Source organism: Nesoenas mayeri (assembly GCF_963082525.1).
Source record: "Nesoenas mayeri genome assembly, chromosome: 8".
Classification (NCBI taxonomy): Eukaryota; Metazoa; Chordata; class Aves; order Columbiformes; family Columbidae; genus Nesoenas; species Nesoenas mayeri.
In genome coordinates, this window is record NC_137554.1 from 20975073 (window position 1) to 20990229 (window position 15157).

At 37.4% G+C, this 15157-nt stretch overlaps 1 protein-coding gene across 3 annotated transcripts in view; it reads left to right on the plus strand.

Annotated features, from left to right (window-relative positions):
- The window catches only part of ZFYVE9 (zinc finger FYVE-type containing 9), a 57664-nt gene that overhangs the window by 11054 nt on the left and 31453 nt on the right, over nucleotides 1-15157 (plus strand). For 2 of the 3 annotated variants that reach the window (XM_080348573.1, XM_080348575.1), the window contains exons 2-4: nucleotides 4239-4343; nucleotides 11261-11365; nucleotides 12149-14229. In XM_080348573.1, the coding sequence (XP_080204699.1) occupies nucleotides 11296-11365; nucleotides 12149-14229 (2151 nt within the window). In that variant the 5' untranslated portion in view covers nucleotides 4239-4343; nucleotides 11261-11295. Of the gene's footprint in view, nucleotides 1-1849; nucleotides 1962-4238; nucleotides 4344-11260; nucleotides 11366-12148; nucleotides 14230-15157 lie in introns of those variants that run through there. The other variant, XM_080348574.1, reaches the window with a different exon arrangement.

Below are 15157 nucleotides of genomic sequence, written 5' to 3' on the forward strand. Positions count from 1 at the left end.
AATGTATAGATTTTTTTTAAAAAGCACATTGTTACATTGATGACATTACATGGACCCATTAAGAAACATGATTTCCCATTAAATTTATGTTTAATATACTGTGCATTATTGTTTTTGTGGTTTGCAATATTTTAAACTTGTGAGTTGTATGAAGCAGTGTCAGAAAACATTAAATTTTGAAGTGAGCTCTATGAGCATATGAGTAAGCTCAGGAAAGGCTTTCCTCTTTCTTTTTCCACCTGTATTCCTCTGGAAAAATTTGCATTGAAGGCAGCACTGTGGTGTAAACCTATCTATTTGATCTTCCAGAAAGCCGGGGCTGGATACTTTTCAAGGCAGTTCTGTAAGACGGATGTGTGGTTCTTGTCTCCGGGTGCTGAGGTTCCTGCCTTTGCAGCATGCTAGGGATGGATGGGCTTTTTGGGAAATAAATCAATTCCTTTCTCCTTGAAATAGTAAAAATGGTAGGAAATGGAATTTATTTTCGTCTGTAAACTGATTCAAAACAGGTGTCCTTTTCAGTTGGGCTGCTTTCTCTTATTTACTGGAGGCCAAAAGCTGATAACGCTGCTATAATTTTCCGTGTGTCCCTCGTACCTTTGAGTGTGATACTTTCTGTAACGCTTCTTTGAAGCTGCCACTCTTTTGTCTGCCTTACTGCTGCTCTGGCATGCCTCAATCTCTCCTTGTGGAAACTTGGCTGGAGACAAAAGTGAAAATAATAGTTTTAAAATGGCATGGAGAAAAGTTGAGGGAAAAGATGCAAATATTAGTGAAATAGTTATAGTTATATATATACTATATAATATATATAGTATATATTAAGAGAATGTGGATGCTGTTGTGGCAGTGTATCCTGAGACAGATCTGGAGAACTGCCTTTGCATAGTATTTAGTCTTTCTACATAACATTAATTTTAAAAAAATAATACAAAGACATCTTAATTTGAAACTTGACTGAAGGTTGCTGCTTCATTTGAGGGAGGCCAAGAAGGAACTGTTACAAAGTGACAAAATTGTTTGGCACATGGTAAATTACCATTATTCCACGTTTCATCACTTGAGTGAAGAACCCCCGTCTTTTCCACTTGTGAAGATTTAACTTCCAGATGAGCTGATCAGATAAAATAATTAATATTGTATAACTGATGTATATCCTGGAATTTGTTCCCTCTTTCCCCTCTTAAGCACGCTATTATCCTGTTAATATACCCTCCGTGCTGTAGTATTTCTTGTTGTAGGTTTTATTCATGCAAAGTCAGGACCTGAACACATCCACTGTCTGTGGTCTCTCTGAATCTCCCATCTGATAGTTCCAGAGCGTAGACAACCAAGTCAAGATACCAGTGTTGAAATCTGGGTTTGCATTTAAGATAATGTCTAGTTCAACTAATCTAGCAATAATAATGTGCCTTAAAATGGCTGCAAATGTATTTCTGCCCACTCAAAAACATCTTCTCACTGGTAGCACATTATAGAGGAGCTGTAGTGTAGTTAAGAGTTGGATCCTTGCCAGTAGATGGAAGTGTTTTTTAGCATCTCTTCATGCTTTGAGCTTTTTCTGCTTTTTTTAACATAGTATCAAAATTGCTTCTTTTCCAGTATCTTTCCATTTATTATAAATTATTCCAATTTGTGGTAGTTCAGACTACTTCAGTTTAATGTTGTAAACATTTTAAACGTTATTTGTTTTGTGGAAGATGATTTCTAATTTAATATTTTTAGAGCTCCTTTCTTCTATTCTTCATCCTCTATTCTGGGCACATCTCTGCTTGTCAAATTTCCCTTCAGTGTTTGTTTTGCTTTTGCAGTAATTGGCAGTCGCCTTCTTGGAGCTCCTGAGGGAAATCAGACCCGTAGGGTAGAACCAGAGCCAGCACCCGTGTGATCCCACCATAGGGCAGGAGACACTGTTCAGCCAAGCATTACCCAAAGAGAGAAGAAACTGTGAAATGCTCAAAGTAAGGAAACTGGAACAGCGGAGGCATTGGGCCTCTTTCGTTTTTAATGATCTTAGGTCTCAGTAGGCACATAATTTTTAGGTGGAAATGTATGTGTTTTTTCCAAGAGTGTTGGAACCAGTGTGTATGATTTGTGAAAAACCTAATAATCACTAGGTTGTACATTGTTGTGAATATTCTTGGCTCTCTTTTGTAGTTATTCTTTTTGTCCTTGATTTTTGTTTTAGTATAGTTCTCTTACATTAACTTCTTACTGAAAAAAGAATTTGGCTCTGTTGTCAACTTGTTCATTTCTTTCAGGAAATCCCAACCTTATAATTTGCTTTTTTAAAATTGCTTTTTGTTTAAATATATTATTCATATCTGTAAGCGTGCTTTGACTTTTTGCATTGATGTTTGTAAGGGGAAACAGCTGCCAAGAGTAAATGTTGAATTGTAAACAAAAGCTCGAGGACCTTCAGGTAGTTTCTTTTCAAAGCTTTCTTTGGAGGCTGGTAGTGACTGATTGGATCTGTGTTCTTCTGTGCTGGATAGTTATGGACAAAAAAGTTCTTACCTGGGAAGAATGGAACAAGGAAAGTGGATCAGAAAAAACCAAAAATAATAAAGCTGTGCTGTTGCCCTGAATATCGCCCGCCTGGAATACTCATTGGATCCGAGTGCTGGTGACAGCACAGCACGGTTCAGCTGTGGGTTGCTGGGTCTGATCCATTTCTGATTGGTAAAGATTGAACTTTGTGGTTAATGTATGACAGGCCAGTCCATGCGAAATGTGTTTGATGTTCATGATGCAGTTGACAGGCCTTGTCACAGATCACAAACAGAATTGTCAGTGATTGATCCACCTTTTCAAAGGGCTTATGAAAACTGAGTCATTTTCGTCCACCTGCAGGTCAGGAAGAGAGGTGATGGTGGTACAGACAACTTTGCCCTGCTGCCACATGGACTTCACATCCCTTTGAAACAGCTCATAAATTTCCCTCCATTTTTGTATGTGTATGAAGCCTATTGGAAGAACTTTGTAATATAATAATTTCTGCTATTTTCAAAATATCCAAAATTCATCTTAGCGTGCAGAGGTGGAAATACACATGGCATCAGAAGTTTTACTTGCATACAGGAACAGCTCTGTTGGCATACAAAGCTGTGGGATTTTATTCTGAGTTCGCAAAGTACTACTAAATACTGCACTCTTACTACTACTGAGAGTGCTACTGTTCGGTTTATTAGTTTCCTGGAATTATTACTGTAGCTTATTTCTGAAAAGAATAATAAACAACCCTGAGAAAATTGTAGTGTAACACTGAATGTTGCTTTCATGCACGGAAAAGTGATTTTTTTTTTTTTTAGCTCTCTTCATTTTGCTGGAGTTTTTTTTTTTTTTTTTTTTTTTCCCTAACACATACTTCTGCTTCATCAGAGCACTAGTAAATATTTCAAGTACATAGCAGGTCAAATACCAGCACCAGCAAATCTTAAAACATGAATTTAACGTATCCCACTCCTTGTTCTTGTTCCACTGTTTGTCATAAAATAGTCTTGACTCTTTGCTCCTGGCTGTGTTGGATTTCTGAGCTATGTTGACTGTTAGGATACAGCCTGTGAAAATGAGCACCTGGCCCACAGAAACGCTGGAGTCAGAAGGACAAGATAGTTTCTTCTGAAGACTCTTTTTTACTTTTTGTTTAGTTCTCCCTGCTGCTGAAGGTTGATGCCACTGTGGTATTTGAGAGAAGGAGCCTTTAGGAAATGAAGGGAGCCTCAGTTTGTAGGGGGGATAATTTGAAGACAAACCCAGTTCAGCTGTAACAAAATCAGTGGGAAGCTGATGAATACAGTTTAAAGAATTCAGAGGGCCGTGAATTTTTGTTGATTATCAAAGCTACCAGCTCTTTATTTTTGGAAGGCCTATTGTAGTCTAATATAATTAACTTCAGAGGCTAGTTTTATAAATTGAGCGTTACAGTCAAGGTCATCAGGAATACAAGGACAGCAGGAGTTTCTGCCTCACTCTGTGGGTTTACAGTTAAATGAAGAATAATAGTGGGTAGGTAGCAATGTGTTTTTTATTTGCAGCTTTTTTCACCAGAACATTGCAGTGCAATAGTGGCATAGTGCGTAGATCCCTGAATTTAAAGCTGCAAATGTAATCCAAATCATTTGAAGGCTTGCAGTGTTTGCCAAATGTGCCTGTGCGAGCTGCAGTCATGCATTGCAAAAACACCGTTTGTGGCAGAATTACCAATCATAAAATACATGTTTATATTTTCTTTCTAGGATCAAGCAGAACACACTGATTCAGCAGAACTGGCTGGTTGTGCTGCAGTCATCATGAGTAGGCACAGGGTCATTCGTTTCTTAACATATATATAAGAGAAAAAGGTAAGAGGCAAGTTCTGCTTTAGAATATAAACATTCAGGGGTATGTACTTGAAATGCACATATTTTTATGTATGCTTATAGATATATGTTTATATACATACACCTCTATATATGGATATATCTCTTCTATAGAAGATGATGGAATATTTTTAGCATGTTGTTTTGGTTTTTATTGAGAGTAATTGCCTTGTTTTAGAGCAATGATATGTCTTATTTTGTTTGGGGGAGAGGGGAAGTGGGCAAAATCTTTCTTCCAGTCTGTGCTGTAGGCAGATCTCATCAGTTAAAAATACAGCGATTGCTGAGCTCGCTGAACAAGCTGTTTATTACAGCAGAGGTGCTTGACTTCTTCCTCCCGGGGCAAATAACAACAAAGATCACTAAAGGGAGCTGGAAGAATATGTGGGGTTGAAGGAAGTTCTAAGAAGCACTAGATCTAATAAATTGTCTAGTTGATATGTAATTCCATGTTGTCATGCTGTGGGAAAATGACATTTTCTGGACATCTAATTTTTATCAGGATGAACGAGCAATGTTTGGTTTCAGTTTGCTCATGCCTCTTGTGACTTTCATCTTAGGAGTCTTTCATCTATATTTTTGGTGAGGGCTGTAATAAACTACTTGAGTATTTTGTTTAGTAAGAGTTTACTGAAATGTGTATGTTCACTGTTTTATATTGAAGGAGAAGTCTACACAGGACAGCATGACAGAAAGTCCTGAGATCTTATTCTGGTTCTTTACATACTGTTTGGATTTTAGGCATTTGCTATGAGGCTAATAGTTGTATGTTAGTATTATTTCCTTATGGTGCATTTTTTATTACAGCATTTTAATGTGTTTATGTGCCGGTCATCCACTGTTAGAGTCACAAAAATGTTGAAGACTTCAGGCTGTCAGTTCCAGTGGTGAAAACATCTTGAGGGTAATTCAGGATGTGCAGTGCAGAAGATCATGGGTTACGTAATTCCTTATTGTAGAGACCAAACCAAATATTAGTCTCACCACTTTGTGGGTATCACACAAGGCTCATCTTTTTGTACAGCTCATTTCCCAAGCAGTAGCCGGCATGTGGGATATCTGAGCTTTATTGTGAGGCAGTCTCCAGGGTTAAGCCTGTTCAGAATATAATCTAATTTTAAGGAAGGTTTTTCTGCCCTTTACTTCTGTCTCCTTCCCTCCCCACTAATCAATTAAAGTTTGTCTGATGTCTAAATGCAATGATGACTAGGATAGTAATTCTGGATACACATGGCACAGACATTCTGGTACATGCACCTTTATTTTTAGACATTAGGGGAGAGTAGAGCATGTAATCTTGGTAGAAAGTAACAACTTAAATTTTAGAGATGAAGATGTCCATGCTGTTCTATGAAGAAATTGATAAGTAAAACACAGAGTTTCTGAATTACACATGATCTATGATCCAACAGGAGCCTGAAAATAATCTGATTGCGAAAGGCTGAATGTTTTCATTAACTTTTTGCCATGAAAGACAGGAGATGACTCTGCAGTGGGTAACAACTGCTCTTGGGTTCTGGACTTATTGTACCAGTGGATGGTAGCCGTTGTTTTTTTGTGTGTGTGTTTTTTGTGGTTTGGTTGGGTTTTTTTTTTTCTTTGTTTGTTTGTTTCTTTCATAGAGAATTAAAAAAAAAAAAATAAATTGCCCCCCCTTCTTTCTTTCTTTTTTTTTTCTTCCTTCTTCTTCATATAATTAGCCTTTTCTGCCAAATCTTTGCATGGAGGATTGCATTTTTTAAAAACCACCTTATGTTTTTCACTGGATTGGTGATATATGTCTCCTTTTCCTTGCACTGCACTGGCACAGTATCCTCTTAATATTTTTCGTCCCAATATATATTAATTTAGGAAGTGTCTCCTTTTTGGCAGCATACAGCTAAATTTCTTCCTGACTTGCTCCTGGTTTTCTTCTCAGTTTTCCAGAGTTCAAGTTGTGTGTTTGCTCATCAGCTTTTCTCCATGCCATGGCTTGGAATAGTCGAGCAATACCAAAGAGTTTCACAATTATCAAGGATCCTTTGAAAATACCATTTTGACCTTTGTGGACTAGAATATAATAATTCTAAATCTGTTCCAAACTTTTATAGTGGTACCTGTGAATTACAATCAAAAGTTTCCAAAGACCCGTAAGGGGATATATTTATTTTTATTTATATTGGATATTTCATAAAAATATTAAAAATAAAATGCAGTTTTAAGTTATGGGGAAAATAGCTACCCAGTTATTATAGCTTGCCATATTAGAGCATTTTGTATTCTCTGTTTTCATCTTGAGTTGCTGTCTGTGCAGAGTTGAAAGTATTAGGTCTTAAACTGGCAAAAATATGAGTTGCTGACAATGTATTGGTCGAGAAGCATTTTTAGGAACATGAGTGCTTGTCCTTTTCTGTCAGGAAGAGGGCAGGAAGGACTTTTATGGATTTGGCAGTGTGTTTTGCCCTTGGACAGAAACTTCTGGAAAAGCTTTGAGGGTTCTGTTCTTTTATGTAATAATAATAATAATTTTAGACATTAAACCTGAAGATTTGCAGCTGACCTTTTCTGAGAAACACCTACTTGCATAGACAATGAGATCTCATTCAGAATGACTGTCAGCTTAGTGACCCTGCGTTTAAAAATAAAAGATTCTCCATTTATCCTGGTACATCAGTAAGTGAAATAACAATAATGATATGAAAGCTCTTTTCTCTCTTCAGTCTGGACTACGAGTGTCCATCAGTCTGGATTTTGGCTCATTGCATGTTTGTGCACCAGTATTTGAGCTTCAGAATTCATATGGTTGCATATATTTATTTATACGTAGCTCTCTCTACTTAGAATTTTTAAAAATACAGAAAAAATCCCTCTGTCACATTGGACCAAATTTAAACTCAGAAATATTAGATATTTAATATCAAATAATACAGATGTTATAATAAGATAATTTCACAGAGATGCTATGAAGTATTAACCACATTGGGATTGTAAGGGAGTGGGAATAAGCTTACAAATCTTCCTTATATGCCCTTGTTATGATTAAGCATGTGGTCTCCTATGTCTGAAAATTTGTATTTTTCTAACGTTATAGAATCACCCTTCATATAAAATTTAAAAGTCAATAAAAATTATTGTATTTATGATGAATTTCTAACACTGCTTCCTGTGGTTAGGTATATCTTGTTCCTAATTTGTATGACAATGAAAAAGCAGCTAATACAGGACTAAATTGGGAATGTTAGGAGCAAATGTGGCTTCTATTCTGCTTACTCCAATGTGCATAAATTTGAGTTAGTTCTGAAGTAATTTTGTCAGGCTTTCACTCAGGTTTTGAAGTTGTATGTGTGGTCAGGTCTGAATTTTTCTAAATGTTTGAAAGTTATACAGAATCAAAATGAGTTACTTAAAACCATGTTTTCAGCAACTATACGATCAGCATCATATTCCTTCCCCATCAGCCTGCTTGTCAGTAATCATTATCTTCTCTAAAATAAGCAAAACAAAACAAAAAAATCAATGCATGTAGCCTATTTCTTTGGGGCCGCCCGTATTGCAGAGTTTGTGTTTATGTCCTAGCGAATGCCTTGTCTGGATGCCCATTTCTCTATAAAAATGCATGGAAATCTGAGTGCGATGCCTTCAGACAGCGTCACGGTTTAACTCCTGAGCACAAAAATTTCATATGACACTTTTTCAGTCTGGCAGCTTCACTGACAGATGCTCTTTGCATCATTGACCTTAGCAGTAGGACTTTGCCTGGGAATAATTATTCACATCTTCATTGATTGTTTGCTAGACTGGAATGTTATCATTATAATGTAAATTAAATACCTTATAAATGGATGTGAAATTATATGGTGTTTGGACAAAACGGTTCGACTATAGTGAGTTACTTTTGATTGATGTTTAGAACTCTGAATGGAAAAAAATCAAGCAAAATATTCATTGGGAGAAATTCTAGTCAACTTTTCAACCTTTTATGTTTACTGAGCAGGTACAGTTGCTTCCTATTACGGTGTTGAAATGCAGGGAAGGGAAAGGTGCAAAAGAACCTCCAAACTCTTGCAGTTTATAGTATTTGTATGTCTAAGGAGAAGCATCTGCTTTTAAAAGTTATTTTGGTTTACTTGAAATGTGTGTAGTGAATGTAATTATTTCAGTTAAAATTATATGAGAGATTTTTTTCATACAATGACTTGGTGGGCAGGTTGTGGAGCTACGGTAGGTACCTAAGGGATCAAAGAAAATATTGTCACAGTTTGAGGCCTGAACCTGCTTTTGGGGGAGAATGTAAAATATTGAGCTTTTTTAGACTTCTGAAATACAACTTTTGTTCAAGGCAGCCAGGTTTTCTATTACTTGTGTTATAATCTCTGCATCTGTGTACAGTGAATTATATGGCTAGTCATCTATCTTCCTTGCAGGAGGACTTAATCTAAAAACCCAGAGAAGAGGACAGAATGTCTTTGCAAAATGGTCTTTTCTTTTGGGTGATGCTTATTGCATTTTTGAAGTTGCTGTTACACTAATTTTCTTTAAAATTGGCTTTTGTATATATCTTTAAAACATGATTTAATCTGATTGTATTAAACAGTATGTTATGTTGTAACATGATCATCTTTTAAAAACTCCCTGTGTCAAATTTGAGGTCAACCTTAAAACCTGACACTCTGCATTTTATGATATTTTAATGCATGATCTTTTTGTACCAATAACCTAATCGTAGCTCTTGCTCACGATAAATATAAAACTGTATTTAATGTTGTAGTAATTGAAATAGAACTGGTACCAGATACTGTGGAGGCAATGTTACAGTAAGATACAGTTTTAAATTGGAAACTTCCTCTGCCATGTTTCTCGTGTCTGTTGGATCTCTGGTGTAAAAGAGCAGATTAGCAGTTGAGCTGGAGTCTGGCTGACAGGTCTGACACTGCAAAACAGGCTTCTCACCCGCTCCTCCTCCATTGCCTGATTGCACAATGTTGGGAACCAGCTCTGAAGAGAAGCAGGCTGGTTTGGGTGATGTTCAGAGAACAGATCACATCAAGGTCTCTCTTTGTGGTATAGAGGTTATGGCACACATTTCTCAGTGCAAATGTCTTCACTGGTAGCAAATGTTTATAAAAACCAAATCAGGGTGTCCTGTTGCTACAAGCCTCTGGAGCAAGAAGACCGTGCTCCTGCTGTTCGAGTTGAAAATGTTATTTCGTACGTGAAGCTGTAGAAAAGTATTTAATGACTTAGGGTTGGGTTGGTGGTTGTGTTTTTGATTTTTTTTTTTTTTTCCTTTCATTTCTCCCTTGTCACCATCCTTTTTGCCTGAAAGCATTATCTTTCAATGAGACTATTTACTTCTGTGCATTTTGCTAGATTCCCAGTGCCTGCCTCTCAGGGAAACAAGGATTATTAAAGCAGGCATTTTAAGCACTAACACAATTCAAGTAACACCCATTAAGTGCTTTAACAACTTTCACAAGTATGAATCTTTGAAGCATCTCTGGGTAATGAGAAGTGACACAGAATACTGCTAGCCTAGTGTACATTAAAAAATCAGAAGCACAGAGTTTCAGCAACATGTTCAAAGCCACATGAGCTAATTGGTGGTAGCACAAAACGGAAAGCCGGATCTTCAGATTGTTGGTTGGCTTTGGGTTCTCTAGACTGTTATTTTCGAAGGGGTGTTGGGGTGGTTTTGCTCTTACCATTATGGTGATCCTGATGGTTAAACACATTAATGTGTCAGTGCCATGTAAATGATGGTGCTGCAGTGCTGTCATCATTTGGGGTTTGAAATATATTAAAGGCTATTGCTGGCTTGGGTGACGGTACTAGTTAAATGTTCAGGTGGAGGTTGGTGTTTTCCCTGAATGTGGGAAGTTGAGGCAATGCCTTCATATGCCCAGAGGGACATTGATAAGGAGGTAACAGCACGTGACTGAGGTTGAAGTTGTTCTGTGCATTGTTGTTAAACGGATCTTTGCTCACCTGTTTACAGCGATGTTACTTTGGTACCTGCTGGTGAAAACTCTTCCTCTTTCCTCTCTCCCTGTTTATTGTGAGGGAAAAAAATCACAGTCATCTAAATAATAACAAAAATTGCACTCATATGTAGTGAAAATAAAAGTTTGACATATGAGAAAAATGGTTTCCTTTATAGGTTGCATTTCACAGATCCTCAGCAAACAGTGCATGAGAAATAACTACGTGACTTTCTTTTGTTACGTTGCCCTGAAGAGAAGTTTCTAAGCAGTCAGGGAATTTCTAAATTGCAGAATGCAATTTCATGTGCAGCCTGTTTATAACTTTCTCCCAAATCCTGAAAAAAAATCCTTTTATTTTGACGTCTCAAAAAGATCTGCCACACTAAATGGAAAAATGCATTAAGCATAGGGACAGATGTGCATGTTGTTATATTGGTTTATAATTCTGTGGTGTAAAATACATTCTATTTTGAACTGGCATGGGTTTGCAAACTCAGTTTGCTTAGTATTCTTTTATTCATCTGATGAGGATATTTTGCTGTGACAGCCAACATGTAAAAATGAACCTGCGTTCTTCAAATGTTGTTGCTGCAGACACCTGAGTCCCATCAACACATTTAATTTTTTTATTTGTGTGTGGCAGGATTTAAAAAAAAATCATTGTTTTGCAAGTGTTTGCAAATACTACGGTCTTAAAAAAACCTTTGGAGACTGAAGGTAATGAAATCCAAAGCAAGTTCGGGGAGGTTGTTAATCTGAACTGACAAAGTTTAAGCACACAAATAATTTTTATTCCTAGAAAATACTTTGGATTTATGCATGTAATGTATGTAAAATTTGATTTGCAAAGGACATATTTTCCCATTAAATCAGGGCAATAGGTAGTGGAACACTGCTGACTGAAGGTTAAATATCTGATTGCAATTTGTTCTCTGGCAGGTTCAGGCAGGAATCTGGTGGCCTTTCCCTGACAAATGGAGAACTATTTCCAAGCAGAGGCATATAACCTCGATAAGGTTTTAGATGAATTTGAGCAAAACGAAGGTGAGTAATTTTGAACAAGATCATAAATGCATATTAGACGTATTGTACACAGAACACAATTGTAGAAGGAGAGATCTGTGATACCCTTTTTGGTTTTGAGTTGCAAATTAATCCCAGAACTTGCAAAAAAACCTGTTAATTTTGCATAGTGTGTCTTCAGTATTTGTTAATAGTATTCTCTTCTGTTTCTGTTCACCTTGTTTACTTTTAAAAAATTTCTCTTTTAATAGAAAATCTTCCATACCCTTTTTAAAGAAAGGTTTTGTGAAGCTTGATCTTAGCGGCGATGTTTTAATCATTTATTTTGAACAAATCAGGCAAAACTTATTTTAAGCTTCTTTTACAGTTTTGGAGACTCAGCATAGAAATGTTTTATTAGGTTACATAAATCATATGATGAAAGTTATCATATTTGAAGTATTATATTTTTTGCTTAGTCTGATTGTTACTTCTGTGCTGTCAAGGAAGTTGAACATTTTGGGGGAGTGGGAATCTTTCCAGGCATTTCTAGCTGTCCGGCGTATATTAATTGATAGCTTAAAGTTGTGCAAATTCAACCTGATACTAATTGGTGTGGGTCTGAACTTCTTGAGTTGCAGAACCATGATGGAATTTCACTACAAGTGTTTGGTCAAGGATGTTAGTTATGGCAGATATGTTGTACTGTTGTGCCCATATTTGAACATCTCTGCGTTTATATTTGGAGCCTTCTGATGTGGCAGAGTTAATAGAACCTGCAGCTTTAATAGAACAGTAAGTTCTCTTATTTAAACACTTTTTCAGATGCTGCTGTTTCACCTACACTATTGGGTGCAAAGTGGAATCAGATTCTAGATCCACCGTCTCGTCGTCTGTCGTTTAACCCAACCGTGGCCAATGTGAATGAAGCTACAACTCCTAACGAATGTCAGCAAAGATTAAAGTCTTTCTCCTTGTCTCATTCAGTGACCACACCAACAGCAGGAGGGGATCACTGTGCTAATGGAAAGGATTTTAGCGTAAGCCCAGGGACTCCAGTCATGTGGATTGATGATCAGGCAGCAGCAGATGATCAGTTAATTAAAAGAAATAGTAATCGGGATGATCATTGTAACACAGTGGAAACAGGAGAAAAGAAATGTGGAAATATACCTTGCTTGCCAGAGGAGAAAAATGTACTAGTGGTGGCAGTCATGCATAATTGTGACAGAAGAACACTACAAAGTGGTGACTTGCTGGATTGTAAAAATTACAACAGCCAGTCCCTAATGGACACTATTAGCTTTACACTGGATAATGAAAACCGACAGAGTGATCAGTTTAGTGTTACTGTAAATGGATCCACAGAGAAAGATATAGATACAGAAGAGCAAGTAAATAGGCTGTGCACTGAAGATGACTCTCTAAGTCATTTGATTAATGCTTCATCTGAAAGCCTGACCGTTGCTTGTCCCTCCTCTCGATTAAAGGATGATTTTAACATGAGTAAAGATTCACTGTTTCCAGAAGCTACAACTGCAGAGATTAATGCAGTGACTCTCTTACAGAGACCAGTTGATGATACTGTTAAAATGCAAGAAAATTGTTTATCCGTTGAAAATGTTACAAGTAAAGCCATTCCTCAGAGACTGGATCTAGATGCTAAAATCTCTTCTTCTGGTTCAAGTAATGGAAGCTTAATCATAGAAGAGGAAACAACCCAACAGCTACAGCCTAGGCTATCTGGACTCACTGAAACTTGTCAACCTGACATGGCTGGAAGTGGCAATTACAAGGAATGTGTTGCAGAACATTTTGCCCCTGAGGATGTTAATGCCACTGAAAGCGAAGTCATTGAATGTGATAAAAATCATGGCGCAACGGAATTGGTCAGCGTGGCCGAGTGTTACCCTGAATCTCAGGAGATGACTAACTGGGAACCGACAAAGTTGAATGAGATGAATAATAAGCAAACTCTGGGAGGGAACGAAAGACTTTTGCAGACGGAACAACCTGATGAGGCGTGTAGTAATAGCAAAGACGGTGGTGGTGGGATGGTTGAGGCAGGCATAGACTTAAAAGAGACTGGTCTAGATGAGCTTGAAGGGTCCAGTCTCTCTGATGTGATGGCTACATCAGCAGCAAGCTCTCTGTCTAATGGTTGTGATTCCTATGGAATGCAGAACCCAGTTGTTGCTCATGTTCCAAAGACTTTACCCTCCAAGGAAGACTCGGTAACAGAGGAAAAGGAGATAGAGGAGAGCAAGTCCGAATGTTACACTAATGTTTATGAACAGAGAGGAAATGAGGCCACAGAAGGGAGTGGGCTTATTTTAAACAGCACTGGTGACCACATAAAGAAAAATTATTTACATAATCTTTGTAGTCAGGTTTCATCCATGCAAGGGCAAACTTCACCAAAACCAGTGACTAATCTGCAATCTGTCAGTGTTCCTTTTGGTGGTGCGAGGCCTAAACAACCTACAAATCTTAAACTGCAGATTCCGAAGCCATTATCGGACCACTTACAAAATGATCTTGTTCCCCCAAATTGTGGAGGTAATAGTAAAAACAAAAATGTCTTTGGAAAGACACAATTAGGGGACCCAGCAGACACGTTTCCTGGTGAAACATCTTCAAATGCCTCTGTTACTGATACTAATGGGGAACATTTGGAAGAGTATGAATCTGGAGTCCCTAGTAGTTCGTGCCTTGCAGTAGCCCCAGATAGTCCAGATAACGACCTCAGAGCTGGTCAGTTTGGAGCTCCAGCCAGAAAGCCTTTTACGACTTTGGGAGAGGTGGCTCCAGTTTGGGTTCCAGATTCTCAAGCTCCAAATTGTATGAAATGCGAGGCCAGATTTACATTCACCAAAAGGAGGCATCATTGCAGAGCCTGTGGGAAGGTAAGTTCGTGTTTTGTGAGTAAGCTCAAAGCACCCCTTTTCTTTCTGATACTGCCCAAAATCAAATCAGAGGACTTCCTAAGCCACTGGCTATAGTTACCTGTGACATCTCTTCCTAAAAAGGAGTTTCTAAGCTCTAATCTATTTAGGGTTCTAATAGAGAATAACTAATTGTTGTTTATACTGAAGGAATTATTAGCATGTATGAGCAGTGTATTTTTTGATTGCAACAATCAGTATTGTTGGGTTCATGTTGAACTGCTATAAAGTGGCTAAGTGTGGGAAACTGGTTTGCAGAAATTACTGCATTCAATAATCCCATTAAAGATACTGAAACATATTGATGTGAATTGGAAGTGTGCTGTTGAATTGCCAGGGTTCCTGCTCGTTTAGATGGCTGAAGAATTCTGTTCTTTGAAGTCTTCTTTACTAACTTTTTTCTCATATTGCTTACATTATTTTAAAGAACATACATTTGCTCCTGGAAAAAAAGTGTAGTCAATTATCTGTAAGTTGGTGTATGTACATATGATGAGAAATTCTGTAATGAAGACAACTAAAACAGAATTTCTGTAGCGTTTTGTGTTGTGTAAGAAATACAACATTGTTTGCTTTTTTTTTGAAATTTTATGTATGTGCTATTCTCATGTGACAAATTTATGGTAAATGATTAACCAGTGACATGTGGGAACCAGGAATTTAGGAAAAAATATGATGATTCAAAAGCAATAAACTAACACTCTTGTCAAATAGATATTAATGAATACCTTTAAGATAAAATAAATACTAAAGCCCACTAAAAACTAGAATAAAAGTAACTTGGGTTCATTTAGGCCCTACCCAAAGGTTTCTGAAGTTGCTAGACCTCCTGACTGCTATGGACGGTATCTTTTGATGCCAGAACAGTGCAGGGAAGCAGAATGACCTG